This window comes from Cavia porcellus, unplaced genomic scaffold (genome assembly GCF_034190915.1).
Source record: "Cavia porcellus strain 051 isolate PalLab524CR breed Dunkin Hartley unplaced genomic scaffold, mCavPor4.1 scaffold_7, whole genome shotgun sequence".
NCBI classification, from domain to species: domain Eukaryota; kingdom Metazoa; phylum Chordata; class Mammalia; order Rodentia; family Caviidae; genus Cavia; species Cavia porcellus.
This window is the reverse complement of record NW_026947490.1, coordinates 21870154-21896410: the sequence shown is the minus strand read 5'-3', so window position 1 is coordinate 21896410 and position 26257 is coordinate 21870154. Positions and strand designations below refer to the sequence as shown.

At 43.7% G+C, this 26257-nt stretch overlaps 1 protein-coding gene across 1 annotated transcript; it reads left to right on the top strand.

The window, feature by feature from the left end:
* Window positions 1-9351: 9351 nt before the first annotated feature.
* On the top strand, window positions 9352-11546 carry LOC134477077 (carcinoembryonic antigen-related cell adhesion molecule 6-like). Its single transcript, XM_063254010.1, has 3 exons — window positions 9352-9383; window positions 11088-11256; window positions 11433-11546. The coding sequence occupies exons 1-3, from the start codon at window positions 9352-9354 to the stop codon at window positions 11544-11546; spliced, it is 315 nt and encodes a 104-aa protein (XP_063110080.1).
* Window positions 11547-26257: the final 14711 nt, after the last annotated feature.

Genomic DNA, 26257 nt, shown 5'->3' with positions numbered 1-26257 from the left:
AAACCCCGCTGCTGCTGGGTTTGACCAGAGAACAGCTGGCCCGCCACCACGGGGAAATCAATAACACAGAATCTGGTGCAGACATATTAGCCTGGCGGCAGATATCGAAGCTTAGTGACATCACCAGGTCGCCCTGTAGGGAGGGCTGGTGGAAGACATCTTAAGTCCTGGCAGAGCCTGATTACTTGTTGGCTTCAGCTCCACACAGAGAACTTAGTGGGAGCCATCTTTGTTTTGGGCAGATCTGCTTTTCTGGTGCACCTATCACAGAGAGGTTTGGAAGAGAACGGCTGGGACCTGGGCAGAATCCTGTGCCATTACCCAGCTGCTTCTGATTCAAAGAGAACTGGCAGGAGCTACTGGGGCTAAACCAAGCCTCTGCTTGGGGCCCAATAAGCAGATACAAAATAGTCACAACTCAGTGACAACCAGAAAGTACAGCCTAATTTATGAACTAACTGACACAGAGGCTAGAGTCTAGACTGTACCGCCCCTACATCCCAGCCTTCCCCAGATAACAGCAAATTGGGGAGGACAGCAAAAACTCAAGCCAGCACGCTTCTGAAAGGCCCTAAGCAATTCGGAGAGGGCCAGAGAACTCCAGGACAGTCTGAAAGAAACCAGAAACATGACAAGAGATAAAAATAAAAAAAAACCTCCAGCTGTTCAACAGGAGAAATTAAACCCAAGAGAACTAAACACTGAAGAGAACAAGCACAGTAACCATCCTCTACTCAACACAGCATCAGCCGAAATTAAAAAGTACTTACATGATCTCATAGAGGAATTTAAAGATGTACTCCTGATCCAAGTGAGGCAAGATATAAAGAGATTAATTAAAGAAATGACAAGCCCTGCCCAAGAGAACACAGATGGAAGAACTGAGGAAATCAGAAAAGAAAGAGAAGCATCTGAAGAAGAATTTAAGCATAACTTAGAATACATGAAACAGATCCAAAGAGAATATCAGGAAACTCAGAACTCCATTGAATATTGGCAAAATGCCTTGACAGAAACTAAAGACAACCTTCTGAAACTTGAAGAGAGATTTAGGGCTTATGAACGTGAAAGAAAAAGCCTCTTAAAAATAACAAGGAACCAGAAAGAAGCAATTCTAAAACTGGAAGATGATAAAAAGATACATAACCTAAGGATAAAGAATGTGAGTGAGGAAGCAGGAACATCCAAAAATGAAATACAAAAAATATTCACAGAGATATTAAAGCAAAATTTCCCACGTATAGCAAAAAGAAATGATATCCAGATAAAAGAAGCATACAGAACGCCAGCTACCTACAACCAAAACAGATCTACGCCTAGGCATATAATAATCGAGATCCCAGAAATGCACCAAAAAAACAGAATATTAAAAGCAGCCAGAGAAAGGATGCAGGTTACCTATAACGGGAAATCTATCAAAATAACAGCAGACTTATCATCACAAACTCTTAAGTCAAGAAGGGAATGGGGAGAAATATTCCAAGTCCTGAAGGAAAAAAATATGCAACCTAAGTTCATATATCCGTCAAAACTCTCTCTAAAAATTAATGAAGAAATAAGATACTTTCAAGACAAGGAGGAACTGTGGGAGTTCGTGGCCACCAATCCAACCCTACAGAGAGCGCTGAAGGACATTACAGAGAAAGAGAGGAAGAGATATCAGGATTACAGCTACAGTGGCAGAGAAGCCTCAGTGAACGGGGCAGACCATGGAATGAGGGAATAAGGTGGACAAATTATAGCAGAAAAGTGGAGTAGCAGACATGAGGCAGAGACGGTAAGCTAGTCTTTAGTAGAGACAGCTCTGAAACTATATTTAAAAAAAAAAAGCAGAGGTCATTGCTAATGGTGTATAACGATTTAAAAGACACAGTAGTCCTAGTGACATATTTAGATTGAATTAAATTTGTTCTGGTCTGTCCACTCATATCAGATTTGAGGACACAGACCTCTAGAACCAAAAATAGCAGGTTATACCACGGCAACTATCCTTACTTTCCTATTGACTTAGGCTGAAATTCTGTATTACTTACATTGTCTTACTATGACTGATCTTAATTGTATCTGAATCATAAGACTATTGGTTGGCCTTGACTGATCCTATTAGAAATCGGTATGCGTGTTAGAATCAACCCTAAAAGTAGAGGAAACTACTCTGAGCATGACAAGATGTAAAGGATATCCATACTGGTATGAATCAGTAACAGCTCTCAAATACTACAATGCAGTCAAAGATAAGTTTTTATAAAAATAGGTGATAGTATGTTTAACTATAATAAGCCAGTGTTGTCGACAAATCTATTGAAAATAACAAGAGAAAACATAGTAGCTACGGAAGATCATTTATATTATAGTTTTATAAGTCCTATCCATTGCATGATTATCTAGGAAATTGTTTCGTTGTCTTGTTATGACTTGGTTTTCCCTATAATACAGAGAGGATAGGAACAAATACTCTGAGGAAGAAACCTGAAAAACCCGAGGCTTATTTTGTAGCATTATAATATAAATTCTAGCAATCTATTGCTTGCTGATTAAAATGACTCTGGACTGGTTTCTTCAGCTCAACTTCAGCATATGCAGAGATGGGGACGGCTATCACAAAGAGAATGAGAGATGCGATGGTAGTTGGTATTGTCTTCCCTAATTTGGAACTTGAGGACCTAAAAAGACTCCATCATCCTGTAATGATTTGATTAGTTCTATAATATGCAATAAGTATAGAAAGTGGGTGAAGTTAGGGACAACTATTTGTAAGAAGCTAGATAGATAAGGTAGATCTCCAGTGGACTTGCTTTGAAATCTGTATTTCTTTAAATTGTTTTTTTATTTTTTTTTAAATGTTCTGTTCTGTTTTGATATGGTTAACCTTATCCTCTTAGAGATGTAAAACAAATAGGTGGGACTGATAATCATATTACAGAGCTTTTGTTCGGCCATAGAGCAGAATGGTTTGTAGGGTCATTTTTTTTTTGAATGTCATTCTATATACTTTAATTCTATAACCTGAACAGCCATTTCGAAGATGACAATTTGTAACTTATCAACTGGCAATTTCTTACCTTTTGTTTGTCTGTAATTTAGAATTATTTCTACCCTTTTTTTTTAATTTCCATGTATTTTTTTTTCGTTTCCTTTTCTTTAAATTAAAAAAAAAAAAAAAAAAAAAACTCTTAGCACCCCCGCCTTCCATGTTGCATCAGCTCCTTCAGGGCTCACCCTCCTAGATCAGCAAACCCCAGACCCTACACAGGAAGTGACCTGCAATCCTCTAAGATACAAGAAATTCCTGGACACGTTTAATGTTCTTGGAGAGAGAAAGATAGGTTAGCCATGTAGGACTTGCCTCTATCCCCTACACGAGGCCCAGGCCTTTCCCTCACCCCAAAGGCTCAAAGAACTCTGTACCTGACCGGCGCAGCCCCCCAGTGAAACAGGAGACGCTTCAGGTGGTAACAGGAACTGCCGCTTTATTTACGCAGGCTCTGGTTTATATATTCGGCCGTGACCAATTACAGGCTGCCACGAGGAAGCAGGGCGGGAATGGGACGCAGTCTCTGGCTACTATATCCAGCTGTGGCCAATCAGGGGTTGCCACAGAGTCGGCACGGGGCGAATACGGAGTAAGCACGAGGTGCACACGGGTTGGCTAATTTAAAGAGGGACGTAGCGCATTGCGGAAGCTGACGTGGTCTTATCGTCCCGGGCGGGGTGTGTTGAGCGCCTGCGCCCAACATGTACCCCTCAACCCTAGTAGTTGGAAGGAAGCTGCCCCTAATCTCTGATCCTCTAAGGGGCAGCTGGGCACAAATGGCACGACAGTGCACACCAGCAGAGTGTGCCCTCCTTGGAATACTAACTCTGTAGTGGTCTTTTTTGGGCTGACCCACTGTCTACATCCCACGCCTGATTCTCTGATCACACAGCCAATGTAGTGATCTCCATCTTCTCCCTCCACACCTGTCCCCAAGTAGCCTGCAGCCACTCAGTGTCCCTTCCCTGAGGAAAGAGTGAGTTGTGCGGCGCAGAGCCCAGCTCCAAGGAGGGAGCCCATCCAGAGAAAAGCCAGACCAGACTGCCAGGAGAGAAAGACATTGGTGTTTGCACACAGTAGGGCAGGCAGTGAGCAGGCAGCCCCTCCGTGGCTGAGCTCTCACTGTGACCACCAGGCTCCTCCAGGACCTCAGACTCTAACTTCACATTCAGGTGAGTGCCCAGGTGTGTTCAGGTGCTTGCATTGGGAATCATTCATGAATGTGCTTGGTGAGGTGAGGGGGTTGACAGAGACAATTCTGAGGACAGGACAGCACCCACTGCCCCCACACCATCCAGACCCATGGAACATGAGCTCTGGGGGAAATAAGCCCACGGGACTCCCTGCATCCCTGCTGGTTCCCTTCCCAAATGCATATCCTAGAATCACGGTCCCAGACAAAGTGCCTGTGCCCAGCCTTGCCCTGCAGGCACTGCCTGTCCCCTCCTGCCCCATCCAGACCACTCCTTGGCCTCTACTCCAGGTGTCCCTGGATTGTCCTAGCATGACTGCACCCTTGGTGGTGTATGTTTGAAGGACTTAGTCTCTAGGACACACTTCATCAGGAAAATCCCTGGTCCCTACCCGAGTGGGAAGGAGGGCAGTGGCCCTCAAGCTTCTCCTTGGGTGACAGGAGGAGCTGACCCCAGGTTCTCATGATGAGTGGTGCACCCACCCCTCTACAAACAATCCAGTCTCATCACCCTGGGCAGAGATCAGAGACCCAGCACCTGCAGGAGCAGCACATGCTAGAGTCTGGGGAAGGCTGATGCTGAGTCCACGGGAGATCAGGCCTTGGGTGCATGGGAAGCAGCTCATCTCTACTTCAAGATGCAGGTCCATAGGACCCTCAGCTCCGCGCACACAGAGTCCTTCTGCCCAGGGATGAAATTGGGTCCATGCCTTCTCCTGATCTTGTCCTCCTAGGTGTACTCACAAGATTGTTATCTCCGCTCAGCTATCCCAGGAGAAAGTGGGTCTTCACTTCCTCCCCATCCATCACAGAGCCCTTTCCACATGTTTGTTGGGCAGACTCATGCAAGTTCTCCAGTCCAGCCGTGGGAAAGGACATGCTCACTGAATCATTCCTTTTAAAACCAGGACACTTCACACCATGGCATTCAGAGACTCCTTTCACCTCGTCAAGACTCTCGCCATGCCCAAGCCAGACTCAAGATAAATATTACCTGAAACTGAACAAACTTACATCATCTGTTAAAAACTGCCTTTTGGGCTATATCCAAAATCAAATGGATCAAAGCAACCTAAAGTCACTGCTATGTAGTCTAATCTACAAAACACCTGCCTTGGGATAACTCAGTGGGAAAGAGCACGTTGGGGAGGATAAATGCACTATGGCAGGGTCTGCCAAAGTCTTATTGTTGAGTGTGCACTTCTTGAGGCCTTTGGGGTGGTGCTGTCAGACTTGTGCACACTTCTGTCGCACAAATGTTTCTAAACGTCAATTAACCAAATCCTCCCCTGTTGGTCCCTGTTAATGATTCTCAGTGAGGGGCTGGGTCCTAGTTCCCAGGAAAGAAAGAACACTGTTCCCAACACAAAGCACATCTCCCTGCAGCAGCTGTACAAACATTTGAGTCCCCTGGGTCAGGTTAATGGTGCCCCCAGTGCCAACCCCGCACCAGGGTGTGGAATCCGAAGGCTGTGCCTCAAGTAGGTGGGATAGAGATTGACAGTGACATCCATGCACCGCAGCTCCAAAGTCAAAAAAGACTGCAGACACAAAATAATAAAATGCCCTCATATTTCCTATTAAATTGCGAGTCCCCACAGTCCACCTTTCATTGCTATCTACAAGAGCAAATGCAGCTATTTCCTGGGCTTCTCCTCACCCAGGTTGACTTGCGGACAAGCAGGAAGGTTGATAATAGGCCCTGCCAGGCCTCCTCCACTCTGCTTGCCTGCTGTCCCTTCCTGGAGAACAATGTGTGACCGGGACTCTGCTTCCAACCAGCCACACTTGGTGGGATAGGGGCAGGCTGAGGCTCTCTCCAAAGACGTGAAGCTTGACGGGGAAGGTGGGCAGTCAGATTCTTGTGACTGGGATGAAGTAACCATTTAGGGCCTCAGACCTAAGAGGAGGCTGTGGCTAGGAGCTCAGCAATAGAACTGAGGAGCCTCGGCCGGAAGTCCTCAAGGGGACGTTCACAGGGAGCAGGCTGGGTTCTCAGCGGGCCCACTCTGGTGCATGGACTCAGTCTGCAGCAGGATGTGTACCTCCTGGCCATACCCACCTCTGGGACCACCTGTGGGGTTCACCTATTAGAACGAACAGGTGTTCCTCCCTTATCTGATTCTAGGGAAGATCCCAGTCTTCCTCTGCCCTCTAAGGAGACAGTGAGGAACCTTCACACACAAATACCAGTCCCTGCTGGGGTGGGAGGATGGGACAAAGCACTTCCGTTTCCTGGTCCGAAATCTAGGTGACAGTGGAGCCAAGGGTTTCCTCAGGCCCTGATGGGAATTAGTAATGTGGTGGTTGTCACATTCCTCCTGATTCTTCCAGTTGAGGCCGCTGCTTGAGGGACCTTGGGTGACCCACACACCACTGAAGTATGTCCAGTCTGGAAGGATCCTTCCCCCGCCCAGTATCCACACATAGGGGCACGGGCACTCGGACCATGAGAATACAGCCACTGTGTCTGTAACCTTCCCTTCCCCTCCTCTTCTCACGAAGATCCTCCCTGTGTCCCTAGTGTCTGTCCCAGGGACTGGAGTTGAACAGGGAGAGCAGCTGCGTCCGCGGATCACCAAGTTTGAGTCCTGCCTGGGCCACTTAAAAACTTACTACTGAAATCCTGACTCAATTTTTTTTATTTTAAAAAGGACTGGAGATGTAATTCAGTGTGAAATCCCTGAATTCAATCCCCTATAATGAGGGGGAAAAAGTTTTAAAACGCTGCATTTGTCTCGGGGATAGCCATGGTCCTTTGAGCTCAGGGAAGAGCCGCGCGCCCTCTAGTGGACGCTTCCTGCCAGAAGCGCAAAGGGGCAGGGGCGGAATGACGCGAAGTTGACCTTGGAGAAAGGCGGGTTCAGAGAACCGAGGTGAAGATGCAAGAGGCGGGGAATGAGATGGGGGAGTACTAGGGAGGAATAGGGAGCAGCAATGTGAGGGAAGACAGCAGGAGACACTGGGGCAGGGTGTGCCGTGGAGTTCTCATCCTCTCTCGGCTGACATTTCTGGCTGGTCCTCTTTGTGGCACTGCTTGTGCCCTGTGGAGTATTTATCATCGCCTGGAAACTACCCAGGAAGTGCCAGCAGGACTCCCTCTCTTGGGTGTGACCATCAAAAATGTCTCCAGACACTGCCAAGTACCCCCTTAGAGAGCAAAATACCCCTAGCACTAGCACACTGACCTCCAATGACAACTCAGCAGGTGAAATCCTTCCCCTCTTGGCAAAAGAATCATGCACAGGAGTGGCATAAATGATATCTGTGAATCCTGAGAAAATGGCTCTTCCCTAATCAGTCACTGACAGCCCTGGGTAAGGCATACTTAGAGGTGATGGCTCGGTGACTTTCTGTGCCTCCACAGCAGAGGGGGGTAGGTTTTCGCAGGTCCACAATCACACACCAGGGGACACTAACTGGCTTATCTTGCAACCTGGGGACACGCAGAATCCTGTGAACAGGGAAAGAGGAAATGAGGTATGAACTCACATCCACAGCCCTGGGCAGCCCCTGTGACCCTGTCAGCACCTTAGGGGAAGTCTAAGAGAAAGAGGCAAAATCAGCTCTCTACAGGGAGAAATGTCTTATTCAGAAAAAATATATAAGAATTTCTCTTTATGTTCAAACTGTATACTTTTGGTCACTCTTTAAGAATCCACTCCCAAACAGACACAGTAACAGCACAGAGTTGGAATTGCACGCCCAGAATTGGGGGTGCCTGCCTTACCCCATGCCACAGGAACTCTTGCTGCTCCCTTATTAAAGAGGCAGGCAGAAGCAGTGCTTTTAAGGCTCTCGACTGTCACTTCTCAGACTCTGAGTGATTCTGGAACATGCTCTTGGATTTGATACTCATATCACGGCCTGGGGACCCGCAGTGAACAGGACCCGGAGAGGAACAGCCCTGGAGATCAAAGGCCACCTGCATCCTAAGCTCAAGGTCAGCTCATACCACCTGGAACTGGTCAGCTTGCCTGCTGCAGCTCCTGATACTGGTGGCAGGTCTCCTCTGCACCTCCAGGAGATGACTTGAGGCCACACAGTCAACACTAGGCAATGAATTCCCTGAGACAGAACTTGGTTTTGGCTCAGGAGGTGGAGATGCAACCTCATTTCCATCTGTTACCCCAACAGACTCTGCGGGGGGGGGGGGGGGGAGCTCCCACAGACCTGCTCTGCTCCATTTCTTCCTAGGTCTCTGAGGACCCTGCCCCACCAGGGGTCGCTGTATAACACCCTTCCGCCCGGCAACACTCACAGGTAAAGATGGGGGGCCACAGGGCAGTCACAAGGGCAGAAGACAGAAGCTACCCAGAATTGTCAAGGAAGACATGGGCAGACCTGAGCCACAGCTCAGCCAACACACACATAAGGTAGGGTCCCCCTGAAACTTTCCCCTGAGGATGATGGAGCCCACGGCCACCTGACCACCCCCTCCACCACCACCACAGTCTTCTTTCCTGGACACCAAGGTCACTTCCTGATGCACACCCAGCACCTGCAGAACCTTCTGAGACAGTGATCCTGCCTTGTGTCCTTGGTCCAGAGCTAGGTGGTGACATGAAATATAGAGGACGGCTCCTTCTCACCGGGTCATCACGCAGTGGGCCTGTGTAGCCCCACAGCTGCCTCTATCACTTTCCTGCTGGGAGCAAGTCCCACCTTCCAGAGTACATGGAAACATGGGGCATCAGCACCCCTCTGGGTTGTTTCACAAAGGAAAACACGCTCCTGGCTTTGAGACCCAGAGGCCCGGTGAGCAGTGCTGACAGGACAAGAAGAGGCCACAGCTAGGGATGGGTGTATCTTCCTCTCTGAACAAGGTCCCCAAGAGTCTTGTCTCTCAGTGTGATTTGGACACTGAAAGGTCACACAGGGAATGGGGAAGAAGGGGCAGCAGACAGCACTGAGAGGGGAATTGACAGAGAGGCTTCCTGGACAGAGACCCTGCCACCAGCCTAAACAACATTAGGAAGTACTCAGGTCCTGGGAGGGAAGCTCAGGTTGGGGAAAGAAAGGACAACAGAGCTTGGAGCTGTTTTGGAGATGAAGTCTTCTTCACCAAAGGAGGAAAGAGTGGCCGCAGAGACCATGAAGACACCCTCCGCTCCTCCTGACAGGCATGTGTCCCCTGGCAGGGGCTCCTGCGCACAGGTGAGGGGACGAGTCTCTGAAAGTGGGAGGCATAATGAGAGAACAGACATTGGCTGTGGTCTCCAGAGGAAGACAAAATCCTGGGAGAAGACACAGGCCTTCTGTTCAGAGCCTGAGAGGAAAGGGTGCAGAAGGAGAACAGATGTGTCAGCAACAGGAAGCTGCTGGTGGGCTGGAAGAGCGGACAGGGCAGGAGAAGCTGCACTGTTCTCTGTCCCAAGTAAATCATCACCGGCTACTACTCTGTGAAAGTTAATGTGAACTGTATCTAGGTGACTCTCCAGATGGCAATACAGCTGGAGCTAGGCCTGCTGGTGCTTGCCTGTAATCCAGTACTCTAGGAAGGCTGTACCAAGAGGATCATAAGTTCAAGTCCTGCCTAGGCAATTAGTAAATTAATGCAACCTTGTCTCAAAATAAAAATATATCTATAAGTGACTAGGGATATAGTTTAATAGAGTTTAGTAGACCCTGGAGTCAATCCCCAGTGCCAAAAAAAGCCAAAAATCATCTGGGACACTAAACATTGTCTATAACCAGCAACTTCAGAAATTTGGGGGAAAAAGAGTAACTAGATACACCAGGCTCTAGGAGCCCTCACTCATTCATATACTGGCATCTGACTGTTCCAGGGCCTGGGTTCCAACAAAAATCAGACAAAAGCCAGCCTTTCTGGTAAGCCATGCAAGCCGAGCAGGTTCCAGGGAGAGAAAAGTCAGATAGTATGTCCCATGAGACTATGAATCAAACACCATTCACGTGGCCGCCACCACCTCACCCCACCCTGCACCCTACCCATTAACCAACCGGATGGTTCGGAGAACAGGCTGAGTTGATAGAAACTAAGGTACGTAAAGCAACTAAATGCTTGGTTGCTTGGTTGATTTTGCAGGCCTGGGACCAGCAGTCGGAGCATCTCTTGGGAGGATGACAGTATGCAATATAGCAAATATGGGGGATTTCCTTCTATCTTGTCTTTGATTGTTTTCACTGTTTTTGCTTTATTCTGACCAATTGTTTTGTTTTATTCAACACTGTTTTCATTGGTTTTATTGTCTTTTGTTTTGGGTTTAATTTTGCTATACCTGATAGAATGGACAGCTAGAAGATAACAAGATATACTATTTTAGCTATTATTGTTTTCCTGGTATCCTGCTTTGAAGTTCAGTACCAATTTTGCTGCATTGCTTTGACTGGCTTTGTTCTGTCTTGTTTTGTTGGATTTTGCTATCTTTACAATAAAAATATTTTTTTAAATCAAACGAGTCCTCCAACACTCACAGAACTCTCATTTAATGGACAGAAATAGAGACCGGCAAGGACATACAGAAGGAAAAGTCAAGCATTGACAAGATCCCTGGAGGAAAGAAGACAGGGAAAGGTGAGAACGTGAAGACCTAGGGTCTGTAGGGGAGGTGGTCAGGGATGGCGTCTCCCCAGAATGCCATGGATATAAGAGTGAGCCATGCAGACACCAGGGGAAGAGTATGTCAAATAGAAGAAATGACACTTGAGGGTTGCTGAAGGAGTGGAAGTCACGCTGTTGGCATTGACCCAGTAGAATTCACAAACAAATGTGTGCACGCATGTACACACACACACACACACACACACACATCCCAAAGCTGAGCGATGAAGACTTCTGCATAGCACCCAGGCTTCCATCTTTCCAGCCAACACTGATTTCTCTCTCCTCCATTCTAGCCTGATTTTAACCCTCTGGAGCCCACCTACCACTACCCAAATCACTAGGGAATCAGTGCCCTTCAGTGTCTCACATGGGTGGGATGTTCTGTTTGCCCACAATCTGCAGAGGAATCTTCAAGGCTATTTTTGGTACAACAGGGAAATGACAGTCATTAGCGACCAAATTGTAAAGTATGCAAGTCACTCAAGCAGTTTCTCCTGGGCCTGCATGAGCCATCAGGAGACAATATACCCCAGTGGATTCCCTGCTGCTCTAGAAGGGTCATCCAGGAGCAGTGATGGTGGACTTTTTAGAGTTTCAATGATACAAGCAGCCCTGTGGCATGCATGCTATTTCACCAGCACTGCCCAGGGGAAGGCAGGATACTACACCTACAAACCTTAAAGGTAAATCTGGAGTATGAAGAAGCATCTGGACGGTTCCATATATACCATGTGACTCTGTACAACCTCTGAATGTGGAATGGGGTTAATTCAGAATGGGGGAAGGACTACTTTGCATGATGTCCCCATGTGGGGCTTGAGCATTTCAGGAAGGACATGCACACTGAAGCACACTCCAATAGACCAGAATCTTTTACCTGAACCCATAGTGCAGAGAGAAGAGGTTAACTCCCTGGGGTTATCTGAGAGAAATTAGTCTCAGCTCAGTCCCCCAGACTTCTGATGAACATGTCCCTGAGAAAGACTCTGTAGGACTTGGACAGGGTGTGGCCTAAGAAACCCTGGTCTAGTTACTTTCTCATTGCTAGATCAAAACACCCAACACTCACAAGTAAAAGGAAGAGAAGTTTATCTTACTTCACAGTTTGTAGAGGATTCAATCCATAGCCAGTTGGTTCCAAGAAGAGGGGTGTGGCAAAGGAAAAACAGTCCATGGCAAGGTAGACAGAAAGAATCAAACCTGTCTTTCTTCTTTCCCCTTATATTCTATTCAGGCTACAAGCCTATTAGTTGGTTGCACCCACAACCAGGTTGGGGTTTCACTCTTCAATAATCCAACACCCACAACTATGCTTTACCAATCAGTGGACTAATCCAGTAATCACACACCCATAATCCAATATCCTACTCCATACTTCTCTGAGATTTAAGCCAAGAGCTCCTGTAAAAATGAAAAGAAAATTAAGTACTTCCAAAATACAGTGGCACAAGGTAAACATTCCCATTCCAAAAGGCACAAATTGGAGATAGAAAAAGAATGGAACAAAATGCAAGAGCAAAATCCATAGGACAAACATAGTCTTAGTGCCATGTCCAACATCTGGTGCAATCTGTGATAAGATGTGAACTCCAAAGGGCTTGGGTCGCTCCACCCCTATAGCGTTGGTGGTGGTTGCAGCTCTGATGGGTTTTCTTTTTGGTTGGCTTTGATCACTTCTTGCAGATTTCCTCAGATTATCTATGTTCCTGGCTTCTCCCGTCTTCTGTGCTCTCCATTGCACCTTTGGCTTCACACTTACAGCTTTACATGGCCTCCCATGCCTTCTTCCAAAATAGAGGCAGAAGCTTATCTAACTCTAAAACTCTTGTATTCTGCATGTGCCTAAAACCAGCACCATAGTGATGATACAACATCTGCCATCAGCTAGAGAAGGAGCCACACTCCTTTCTCTCTTAGCTGTAGGGGTCAAGTATCAGGATTGCTGAGGACTATGAACTCAATCCACAGTCTTCCACCATTCTGAAATGTGGTGTCCTGAGGCTCTCCTTGCAAAGCAAAGTCTTTCACTTTTGCAATTTCGAAGCTGCAAAGGCTAGAGTCCTGCTGGTTCTTGTGATGTCCACAGGTCATCTTTTCTATTGTTCTGCTCTTTCTCAGCAGCCAAGTTCTCCACTGCTCTGTTGTTGTAGGCTGCAACTTTACCAGAGCTTTCTTTCTGACCAAGCTCAAAACTTTCTGAATCATCTTGTTGAACCCTTTGTTTGTGATTCTCAACACAGATATGACTAAAAGTTTCCAACAGTATCCCATGCTACCACCTCAACATTAGACCCCCTAGCCAGGTGTAGTTGTGCACAGCTGTAATCCCAGCACTCGGGAAGCTGACACAGGAGGATCACTGTGAGTTTGAGGTCAGCCTAGGCTACATATGAGTTCAAAGCCAGACTCAACTACATAGTGAGACCCTGTCTGAAAAAACACAAAATAATCAGACTGCTTAGAAATTTCTTCCATCAGATTAATTAGTATACTCTCCTTAATTTGTCTCCCACATAATCTCTGGGCCTGAGAAAAATGCAGAAAAACTTGCCACAACAGCACAACACTCATAGCCAGAGTCCAATTGCCAATGCGATTCTTGTTCCCTGAACCTGCACCTGTTCTTTACTGGCTGCATACTTCTTGAAATTCTGGTCTGCTAAGTGCTGACCAGAATCTTCCATCAAGCTTGGCTCACAGCATTCTAAGGGTGCTTCTCCAGCCAACAACTCCAAACCTTTCCAAATTCCTTTCTCAAGCTAGTTCAAAAGGATTCTGAACCACATGGTCAGCAATGACCCCACTTCTCTCATACCAGAATTTGTCTTAGTTACTTTCTCATTGCTAGGACAAATACTGAACACCCACAAGTTAAAGGAGGAAAGGTTTATTTTAGCTAACTGCTTGTAGAGATTTCAGTCAATAGTCAGCTGGCTCTAAGGCAGGGCAACATGGCAAAGGAGAAACAGTCCATAGCATGGCATGGCAGGCAAGAAGGAGCAAGCCTTCCTTCTTCCTCTTTTTTATTTCTTATAGGCTATATGTCTATTGGTTGGTGCCACCTACACATAGGCTGGAGCATCCTGTTCTGTAAATCCATCATCCACACCCAAAATGGTACTAAACCAATCAGTGGACTAATCCAGTATCACACATCCATGATCCAGTCACCTCCCAAAAACCTCACTATGAGCACATGAGAATTTGGGGAGACATCTAGATAGAAGCCATAAGTGGTATCAAAAGATATAATCCTTCCAATCCTAGAGAAAATGTGGTTAGCCAGATGTGGTGGCGCACACATATTCGGGAGGTTGAGGCAGGAAGATCACCATGAATTTGAGAGCCTGGGCTACATAGTGAATTCAAAGTTAGCCTGAACCAGATAGCAAGACCCTATCTCCAAAAAAAAAAAAAAAAGAAAGAAAGAAAAGAAAAGAAAAGAAAACAGGAGACTGCTGGAGTTCCCCCAGGCTTCCAGGTGCAGTGAAGGGGAGAGGTGGGTTTGAGGCTTCCACATTAGCTTCCCCATTCCGGTTACACTTGGAGAATTGCTGAGCTGCCGACGGGTGGGCGGGCCCACACTATCAGCCTAGCCCAGCCTGTTTAGCTGCCGCGCCTGGCCATCGGTCTGCAGAGGAGGAGCTGGGCAGATCTGGGGTGCCCTCACTGGCCTCTCTGCGTGTCTGGAGGACTCTGGATATCTCCGCCCAGACTGCTGGAGTTCCCCCAGGCTTCCAGGTGCAGTGAAGGGGAGAGGTGGGTTTGAGGCTTCCACATCAGCCTCCCCATTCAGGTTACACTTGGAGAATTGCTGAGCTGCCGACGGGTGGGCGGGCCCACACTATCAGCCTAGCCCAGCCTGTTTAGCTGCAGCGCCTGGCCATCAGTCTGCAGAGGAGGAGCTGGGCAGATCTGGGGTGCCCTCACCGGCCTCTCTGCCTGTCTGGTGGACTCTGGATATCTCCGCCCAGACTGCTGGAGTTCCCCCAGGCTTCCAGGTGCAGTGAAGGGGAGAGGTGGGTTTGAGGCTTCCACATCAGCCTCCCCATTCAGGTTACACTTGGAGAATTGCTGAGCTCCTGACGGGTGGGCAGGCCCACACTATCAGCCTAGCCCAGCCTGTTTAGCTGCAGCGCCTGGCCATCAGTCTGCAGAGGAGGAGCTGGGCAGATCTGGGGTGCCTGCATCGGCCTCTCCATGTGTCTGGAGGACTGTGGATATCTCTGCAACCAGGGAGGGTCCACAGGTGCCTGAGGCACTGCGGCCTGTGGTGAGTACCCTAACCCGGCTGCGATCGAAGAACTGTGGAGCTTCCAAGGGGCAGGTGGGCACACAGTGTCCCTGAGGCCCAGCTTGTCTGGAACTGCGGAGTTCTGAGCAGGCAGAGGAGGGCCACTGGTTCTGTAGGCCCAATGGCTTGGGGTAGCGCGGTGCCAGAGTCTCAGTAGCTCCAAACATAGAAGGGGATTTTCAACAGATCCTGAGGAAGCTTTCAAATAACACTTGAAACACAGAAATATAGGAAAATGACAAAACGAAAGACCAAATTACAACCTCAAACCTCCAGCCCATCTCAACAAACCCTAGGAGCGTTGTATATAGAAGAAAATATATCCCATCCACCTCATATATTGGACACAATAGCCACTGAAATTGACAAGCAACTCCAGGAAGCTTTAAAGAAATTCAAACTCGAAGGGGCTGGAGGTTTAGCTCAGCGGCATAAGCACCTGCCTTGAAAGCAGGCAGTCGTGAGTTCGATCCCTGGTACCGATAAAAAGAAAAAGACAAAAAAAAAAAAAAAAAAAAAAGAAATTCAAACTCGAAATAATCTCCCAGATAAAAGAAGAAATGATAAAAGAAATGAAAGAGATTCTAAATATATCTAAAGAAAACACAGATAAAAAATTGGAGGAACTAAACAAAAAGATAGAATCCCTAGACGAGCAATATAAGAAACAAACAGAATACATAATGCAGATGCACAGAGATATACAGGAAATAAAAAACTCCACTGAAAGTTGTAAAAACCGCCTTAATGAAAGTGAAGATAGAATTTCAGACCTTGAAGACAGGATTGCAGCTAGTGAACAGGAAAGGAAAGATCTTTTGAAAATAACAAGGAATCAGGAAACAACAATTCAACAACTGCAAGACGATGCAAAGAAGAATAACATAAGAATGATAGGGATTAATGAAAGAGAGGGAGACAACATGAAGGATGTCAGGAGGATATTTAGAGAAGTAATAGCTGAAAATTTCCCAAGCATGAGATCAGAAACTGACATCAGGATCAGTGAAGCATATAGAACTCCAAACAGTCATAACCAAAATAAAACTACACCCAGACATATAATAATCACCATCCCAGAAATCCAACACAATAGATTATTAAAAGCTGTCAGAGAGAAAAGACAGATCACTTACAAAGGAAAACCTATCAGAATCACAGCAGACTTCTCAGCACAACGATAAAGTCAAGAAGAGCATGGAGTGAAGTATTCCAGATCCTAAAGCAAAATGATTTCCAACCAAGACTGATATATCCTGCAAAACTATCATTCAAAATAGATGGTGCAATACGATACTTCCATGACAAAGAACAGCTGAAGAACTTCATGAACACCAAAGCAACCCTGCAAAAAATATTGAAAGACAGTTTAGATACACAAAGGAAAAAACCACTAAGCAAAGCAAATAATTAAACAGAACAGAAAGATAAAGATGCAACAGCAGAGAGATAACATTCCTACAATTAACCAGCATTTAACAGTAATAACCATTAATGTAAATGGTCTCAATGCACCAATCAAAAGAAACAGACTAGCAGAATGGATCAAGAAACAAAATCCAACCATATGCTGTTTACAGGAAACCCATCTAACCCAGAAGGATACTCACAGACTGAAAGTCAAAGGATGGAAAACAATTCTTCATGCAGCAGGAATCCAAAAAAAGGCAGGAGTAGCCATTCTGTTTGCAGACAACGTGAACTTTAAACCAACAATGACCATAAAGGACAAAGAAGGTCACTACATACTCGTAAGGGGAAAACTCCAAGAGGAAGAGATAACTATCTTAAATATATACGCACCAAACTCCAGAGCACCCAGTTATATAAAACAATTATTAACAGAAATGAAAACTCAAATTATCAGTAACACAATTGTAACAGGAGACCTTAATACACCACTGACACCAAGGGACAGATCAACCAGACAGAAAATGAGCAAAGAAATAACAGAACTGAATCACACCTGTGAACAAACGGGTTTGATAGACATATACAGAATGTTCCACCCAACAACATCAGAATACACATTCTTCTCAGCAGTACATGGATCATTTTCTAAAATAGACCATATATTAGCTTACAGAACATATTTAAGCAAATGCAAAAGAGTTGAAATCATCCCTTGCATATTATCGGATCATAGCGCTCTGAAATTAGAAATTAATGATAAAAGATACTGCAAAAATTCCGCAAACACCCCCCACCAAAGAAAGTAATAAGCACTAAGGAGTAATAAAATCCAAGATGTGTAAATTTTGTTGTAAAAAAGAGAGGGAAAAAAAAAAGAAACAGAGCTCTAACGGATATAACAGCAAGTGTGTTTGGGGGTGTTAAATAGCTGACTTTATCAATGTTTTTGGAACATTGAACACAGCTGTTTGCAGTCTCCCTGTTTGAATGTCCACCTTGTGTTCTTTGATACTGTGATTTGAGGAACTATTTTCAAGAAAATAGTGTGTAATCTACAAGCAGGTAATTGCTTACTGTTATGGTTTTTTGTTTTGTTTTGTTTTGTAGTTCTGTATTGCGTGTACCCTTACGCCGCTTTGGTTTGTTTTGTGTTTTTCTCTTTTTCCTCTTAAAAAAAAAAAAAATTCCGCAAACACATGGAAACTAAATAACACACTCTTGAGTAATCAGTGGGTCACAGAAGAAATTAAACAATACCTAAAAGAAAATGAAAATGCAGATACAACTTACCGGAATCTGTGGGATGCAATGAAAGCCGTTCTGAGAGGAAAATTTATTGCACTGAGTTCCCACATCAGGAAAACAGAACGAATACAAATAAATAACTTGATGCTACACCTCAAACAGCTAGAAAAAGAAGAGCAAGTCAAGCCCAAAGCCAAAAGAAGAGAGGAAATTATAAAAATCAGAGCAGAAATCAATGCAATAGAGACTAAGAAAACAATCCAAAGAATCAACGAATCAAAGAGTTGGTTCTTTGAAAGAATAAATAAAATCGATAAGCCCCTAGCCAACCTTATTTAAAAAAGAGGAGAAAAAGCTCAAATTCATGCAATAAGAAATGAAAAAGGAGAAATCACTACAGACCCAATAGAAATACAGAGGATCATCAACACCTATTTCGAAAACCTCTACTCTCAAAAGTTTGATAACACAGAAGAAATAGACAGATTCTTAGAAGCATATGAAGTACCAAAGCTAGATCAAGAGGATATAAAACTGTTGAATAACCCAATCTCTGCTAATGAAATTGAAAATGTAATTAAGTCCTTACCCACCAAGAAGAGCCCAGGCCCAGATGGATTCACTGCAGAATTCTACAAGAAATATAAAGAAGACCTAATGCCGACACTCCTCAAACTATTCAATGAAATTGAAAGGGAAGCAATCCTTCCTAAGTCATTCCTGGAAGCAAATATTACTCTAGTACCAAAACCTGAGAAAGACCCAACTATAAAAGAGAACTATAGACCGATCTCCCTAATGAACACAGATGCAAAAATCCTCAATAAAATATTGGCAAATAGGATCCAGCAAATCATCAAGAAGATTATACACCATGACCAAGTGGGATTCATCCCAGGAATGCAAGGATGGTTCAACATACACAAATCAATAAATGTAATCCACCATATCAATAAAGCCAAAAATAAGAATCACATGATCATTTCTATAGATGCAGAAAAAGCCTTCGATAAGGTCCAACACTTATTCATGATAAGAACTTTACAGAAAATTGGAATAAATGGTCTTTACCTCAATATAATAAAGGCCATTTATGACAAACCAACAGCCAGCATCATACTAAATGGCCAAAAATTGAAAGCCTTCACTTTAAAATCGGGCACAAGACAAGGATGTCCTTTATTACCACTCCTATTTAATATAGTACTGGAAGTACTAGCCAGAGCAATTAGGCAAGAAAGAGAAATAAAAGGGGTAAAGATAGGAAAAGAAGAAGTTAAATTATCATTGTTTGCAGATGACATGATACTCTACATAGAAGACCCCCTAAACTCCATTGAAATACTCTTAGATACAATAAATAAATTCAGTAATGTGGCTGGATACAAAATCAATACTCAGAAATCAATAGCATTCCTATACATGAACAACAAAATTACAGAGAGGGAAATAAGAGAAACTGGACTATTCACATTAGCAAGCAAAAAAATGAAATATTTAGGAATTATTCTTACAAAAGAAGTGAAAGACTTATACAGGGAAAATTATAATACACTGAAAAAGGAAATTGAAGATGATCTCAGAAAATGGAAAGATATCCCTTGCTCATGGATAGGAAGAACAAACATTGTGAAAATGGCCATTCTCCCAAAACTGTTATACAGATTCAATGCAATCCCAATAGAAATACCATCAACATACCTTATAGATCTAGAGAAATCACTCCTAAATTTCATCTGGAACCAGAAGAGACCTAGAATTGCAAAGGCAATTCTAAGCAGCAAAGACAAAGCAGGAGGCATCACAATCCCTGACTTGAAGTTATACTACAAAGCAACAGTAGTAAAATCAACATGGTATTGGAATCAAAACAGAGCTGAAGATCAGTGGAATAGATTAGAAGATACAACCACAACTACAAACACACTCAACCACCTTATCTTTGATAAAGGAGCCAAGCAGGTTCACTGGAAGAACGACAGTCTCTTTAATAAATGGTGCTGGAAAAACTGGCTCTCCATTTGCCAAAAACTAAAACTAGACCCATGTCTATCACCATGTACTAAATTAAAATCTAAATGGGTCAAAGATCTGAATATTAAAACAGAAACACTAAATCTATTGGAAGACAAATTAGGTAGAAACCTTGGAGACATAGGAGTAGGTAAAGAATTCATGAACAGGACTCAAACCGCACGGGAAATACTTCCCAGAATCAATAACTGGGACCACTTCTTATTAAAAAGTTTCTGCATGTCAAAAGAAATCTCCAGCATAGTGAAAAGAAAACCCACAAACTGGGAAAAGATTTTAGTGAACTCTCTCTCAGACAAGGGCCTCTTGTCTAAAATATATAAAGAATTAAAGAAACTCAGACCTCCAAAATTCAAAGATCCAATCCAAAAATGGGCATCTGAGATGAATACGCAATTCTCAGATGAAGAAATGCAAATGGCAAATAAATACATGAAAACATGCTCATCATCATTGGTCATTAGAGAAATGCAAATTAAAACCACACTGAGATACCATCTCACTCCTGAAAGAATGGCCAGGATCAAGAAAACCGACAACAAATGCTGGAGAGGCTGTGGGGGAAAAGGAACTCTCCTGCACTGCTGGTGGGAGTGTAGACTGGTACAGCCTTTGTGGAGATCTGTCTGGAGATTTCTCAAAAAGTTGGGACTGGAAATCCCATTTATTCCAGCTATTCCACTTCTAGGCATATTCCCAGAAGAACTGAAAGCATCATACCACAGTGATATATGTGCACCTATGTTTATAGCAGCACAATTTGTAATCGCCAGATCTTGGAAACAACCCAAGTGTCCATCAACTGAGGAATGGATAAAAAAGTTGTAGTATTTCTATACAATGGAGTATTATTCAGCTATAAAGAAGGATCACATTGAGATATTTATCAATAAATGGGCGCAGCTTAAGACCATACTCATAAGTGAAATAAATCAATCTCGCATGTTTGAATACCGAATAGTTTCCCTAATGTATGTAATGATTCAAATATATAAAAATAAGTGGTAATCAGGATTCCCCATTAGGTGGCCTTGAAGCCTTATAAAGTTTTCACTCATTAATTAGAAAGGCTTTATTCTGGGCTTCTTGATATGAAAATATTTGAAGCTAGAGTATATGAAGTTTTATCCAAATATTTCAAGGAAAAAGACAGACACTATGGTAACTACTATTAAGTCGGGTTATATGGTGGTGAAGTACTAGATTGCTGAAACAGTCATGCTTTGACCTCTATTGTTATATTGTTATGTCCTGTTTTATCTCAATCTCCCCCTTATTGTTTTAAAAAAAATTATTTAGTCATTTCTTATGTTTGTCTTAATTAAAGAAAAAAATTAAAAAATTAGGATATATAATAGTAACTCTTTATGATTTCCTATTAACTTGTTTTGAAGTCCTGTAGTACTCCCACGATCTTGTTTTGACTGATTAGACTCTGTTCCATTCTATATGATAGTATCAAGTTTGAAGACATGGGCAACTACTTTGAAGACAATAAGATTCACTAAGATGCCCATTCTGGTTTGACTATTGTCTTCTTTGGAAGTCCTGTAATGTTTACAATGCCTAAGTTTTATTGGTCTTGTTCTCTACTGTTTTGTCCAACTTTATAATATCTAATGAGATAGACAATTCTTTTTAAGGAAACAAGAGACAATGTTGATAACCATTGTTGATAACCTTGTACTTTGTTCTACACCATGTGCTATGTCTATCCTTGGTATTGACTGACAGCTTTGTTTTGCCATATTTGACTGTATTCTCTCCCCCCCCCAAAAAAAAGTAATAAGCACTAAGGAGTAATAAAATCCAAAATGTGTAAATTTTGTTGTAAAAAAGAGAGGGAAAAAAAAAAGAAAAAGAGCTCTAACGGATATAACAGCAAGTGTGTTTAGGGGTGTTAAATAGCTGACTATATCAATGTTTTTGGATCATTGAACACAGCTGTTTGCAGTCTCCCTGTTTGAATGTCCACCTTGTATTCTTTGATACTGTGATTTGAGCAACTATTTTCAAGATGATAATATGTAATCTACTAACAGGTGATTTCTTACTGTTATGTTTTTGTTTTGTTTTGTTTTGTTTTTGTAGTTCTGTATTACGTGTACCCTTACACCGCTTTGTTTTGTTTTGTGTTTTTCTCTTTTTCCTCTTAATAAAAAAAAAAAGAAAACAGGAAAAAAAGAAAATGTGATTAACAATCCAAGAACTAGATGACCTTGTTAGTATCTTAATTCTGATCTATACATGATGATTAACTTTTGGCTAAACACTAACCCCTGAGCCTCAATTTACTCATCTGTAAAATTATAACAGATCACCTGCATCTTAAGGTTGTTGTGATGATATTTATTAGATTCATGAAATTAAAGCCTTTAAAAAAGGATCTTACATAAGAGTCAAGTCATTCTGTGCTATCAACTAGTATTATTATCATGAACTTTGATATTAGCTCAATAGAATCAAACAGAATTGGGTTAACATTTTATCATAGCACTTTGTTCTATGAATTTCTTTGGCTTAGAGTTTAAGTGTTAGATTCTAAATCTTCATAGTAGGGTGACATCTCCTTCCTGTTGGAGAGGGGAGGATCAATGAAATATAAGTATTTCCTACTACTATACCTGACACATAAAACCCTTGAAAACACTTCCTATCATTATTGTACTAACTGGATAGGCCCTGCCCTTTAAGACTGTCATGTAATGAAAAAGAAAACATAAAGGAAAAAGAATTAAAGAAACAGGAATAGGGTATGGTACAGACGCAGGTGGGAGAATATACAAGTTAGAGCAACCACAGGGTTTCAAAACAGGAGATGAAACAACAGCCAACAGTGATTAGGTCAGAAGAACATGGTGAGGGGCTGGGGATTTAGCTCAGCGGCGTAAGCACCTGCCTTGCAAGCAGGCAGTCGTGAGTTTGATCCCCGGTACCGATAAAAATGAAAAAGACAAAAAAAAAAAAAAAAAAAAAAAAGAAGAACATGGTGATGAAAATACCAAACCAAGGGGCTGGGGATTTAGCTCAGCGGCATAAGCGCCTGCCTTGCAAGCAGACAGTCGTGAGTTCGATCTCTGGTACCGATAAAAACGAAAAAGACCAAAAAAAAAAAAAAAAAAATACCAAACCACACTTGGACCTTGGTGCTGTTTCCTTCACCCTTCATGGAGCTGCTCCTTGCACAGACCCTCAGTTTTCCCTGTAACACACTATGTCTCTCAGCCCCTTTCTTGTCTTCTTACAGCAGAAGAAAAGACCCCAGGTCTCTCTGCAGGTGCCATTGCTGGTATAATGGCTGGGGTCTTGGTTGGGGTGGCCTTTGCCATCAGCCAAGGGTTTTTCTTGCTCCTCACAAGGTACCAAGCCTCCCCTCACCTGACTCCACCCCCAGGTTGACAAAGAACAGGAGGAAAGAGACCCCCATCCTCTCAGGCTCTCGGGTCTCCTCACTTCTCACTGACCTTTCCCTCTCACTCTGCCCAGCTCCTCCATTGGCTGCTCTGATCCTGAGCTGCTTCTTCAACAGTTTACACGTCAGTAAAGTAAACTGGGCATAACTAAAGATCTGTGCCCTTAGCATGGCCCCAGCTCCCGTACTGCAAACCTGCAGCTTCTATGGGAGATGGTCACTATTCAGAAATCAGATTCAAGGCACTCCCCATAGCCTCTAATCCCACTCCCATCCCATCATTTTCCGATCTGTCCCTGGCTGGGTCTCCCTGGAACCAGCCTCCTCTCCGCACTCAACACCAAGACATGGGTGCAGGGCTCTAACAGTGAAACTTTCCAGGCTCCAAGTGTTCATACGAAGTGTCTCCTCCCAAGCCTGCCCTACAGGATGTACACCTGCAGCACCTAGGCCACTGCTCTGATTTCTTCCCTGAGGCCTTGGGCATGGTGACATGCTCACATACGTCCACTTGTGTCAAGCATCACACATTCTCATAAATAAACTGCCTGTGTGCTAAATAAAGCTAAGAGCACTTTCAGCCATTCCCTGAGTGTTGCCTGTCCTGAGATGAGAAGCAGGAAATCTACTCAGTTTTACATCATGATTTAGCCCTAGTAAATCCTTATCTCACATGTGCATAGTGCCAGATTAAACAAGATAACTGCTCTTGCATTAGGTTCCTATTGAAACTTTGACAAGTTGTCACAAAGTGCCATAAAACAAGATGTCCAAGATTTAGCTCAGTGGCATAGGTGCCTTCCTGGCAAGTGCAAGGTTGTGTTTGATCTTTGGTACCAAAAAAAAAAAAAAAAAGACGTCTTGGCTGTACTGTTTCGTGAGGCTCCAGGGCACAGTCTGTTTCCTCACCTACGCCAGCCTCTGGCAGCTACCTACTCTCTTAGCCAGTGGCCCCTTTCCCCACCTTTGAAGCTGGCTGTGTGGCCTCTTGAAGTCCCTTTTCTTTTACTCTTCGCACTCCTCCCTCTCTTGTGAGGAAAGGATCTTGTAATTACCTTAGACTCACCTGGAAAAACCACAAGCATCTCCCAAATTCATGATCTGTCTTTTACCACAGAACACATTCACAGATTCTGCAAATGAATATAGGGACATCTCTTCAATGGAAACTTGTCCTGTCCACATCTCAAGGCAGTTTTGTCATCTTCTTTTCTAAAAGCTTCTCATGGATACCTAGATTTGGGTCATCCATCCTGACTGTGGTGTCATTTGTCCACAGTGCCACCAGCTCCTGAGAGGCCAGAAGGAAGGACACAACACACTCCAGCACACCTGCCCACCTTCTCCCTTGTGATGATGCTCAGCTGATAGCAATAAAAGAACTGGACGCTCACAGTTCACCCTCCCCGCCCCCTTCCACTAGTTCCTGGTCGTCAGGACCACACACAGTATCTTAGGGTCCCTGGTTCCCAGGCACTGCAGCAGGGGGACACAGATGAGAAGGGACTCTTTTCTATTTTTCAAAAAAAAAAGCCAAAGGTAGAAAGTTATTCCAGGGATGATCTGCGTCTCCTCTAATTTACACATAGTGGTCCCTCCACAGCTATCTGAGTTTGGGTTCTTGGTACATCCATCACATTCCCTGAAAGGCACCATATTCTCTGAGGCACCACAAGCATGGCCTCAAGGAAGCTGAGAGCCTGATCCAACCTCATAGTCTCTGCCCTAAGACACAGGGCTGGGATTTAGCTCAGTGGTACAGAACTTGCTAACCACGGGCAAAGCCTTGCGTTCAGGCTCCACCACTGCAAAACAAAAACCAAAATTTAAAAACTAACTTCCCCACAGGCACAATCACTGTCTCTGCCTAAACGCTGTGATGACTTTCTCATTAACTTCTGGCCCCTGGTGCGTTTCCTTGAAACCATACTCACCACCCCACCTGAAGCAGCTCCCAAGCAAGCATCCTGCTGAGCCCCCAGAAGGCTGAAAATGCGATGTATCAATACAGTGCTGAAACACCCCTCAGCAGTAAAAGGAAAAGGAGAATTCATAACACTGCAATGTGGATTATCCTTGAAAACATTATAGTACATCAAACAAACCAGTCACAAAAGATCACATATGGTATAATTCAATTATGTGATTCAGTATCTCCAAAACTGGAAAATATGTACAGACAGAAAATAAGACTAGTGGTTGTGTATAGCTACAGGGATTTAGAGGAAATAAGGGTGACCATAGAGATAGAGTTTCTTTGGGGATTGAAAAATGTTTCAAAATTGACCTCAATGATAGTTGTACACGTTTGTAGATACACTAAAAACCACTGAATCAGACACTTAAAATAGGTGATTCATAGTATGTTATATCCCAGTAAAGCTTTATAAATTAATAAACATAAGAAAATGCTCAAAATATAATTGTCTTGAAGTTTTTCCTATGTATTGAGCTTCATATTAGATGTTGTTATATTTTTTCATCAGTGACACAGTATGATTACAGAAACTCATGGATAAATGGCAGAGTACTTGCAGCGTTGCCTCTGCCTTGAGCCATTTTCCCCCTTTAGCTTGAAGCCAGACCTTTTTTGTTTTTACTTTTGAAACAAGGCCTCTCTAAATCACAAAGTTGCCCAGGCTAGGCTCAAACTTTCAATTCTCCTGCCTCAGCCTCCCAGATTTCTGGGTTTACAGACATGAGCCATCACATTTGACCCATTTTTTTTTTTTTTGAGACAGGGTCTCATTGTATAGTCCAGGCTGACCTTGAACTCACTCTGGAGCCCTGGCTGGCCTCAAACTCAATCTTTAGTCATTCTTTAAGGACAGTAATGAATTGCCTTAATCTTACTTCATCAGAGAATATATCCTTATGTTCCCCTCATTCCTGAAAGATAGTTCTTGGCTACTGGACATAACACCATCATTTTGCAAGACCTCTCTATCTGAGTCACTGCCTGGACATGCGTAGCCTTCCTCATACCTCCCACACCTCCACACTCTCGAAGATCACAAGACAAAACATAAATGTAACTCTACAACTTTATTTGATTATATGAAGGG

Coding starts and splice junctions, on each gene's coding strand:
- LOC134477077 (XM_063254010.1), top strand. CDS start 9,352: ATGTGTCCCCTGGCAGGGGCTCCTGCGCACAG. Junction 9,384..11,087: donor GCAGGGGCTCCTGCGCACAG/GTGAGGGGACGA, acceptor CCTCCATTCTAG/CCTGATTTTAACCCTCTGGA. Junction 11,257..11,432: donor CAGTCATTAGCGACCAAATT/GTAAAGTATGCA, acceptor CTATTTCACCAG/CACTGCCCAGGGGAAGGCAG.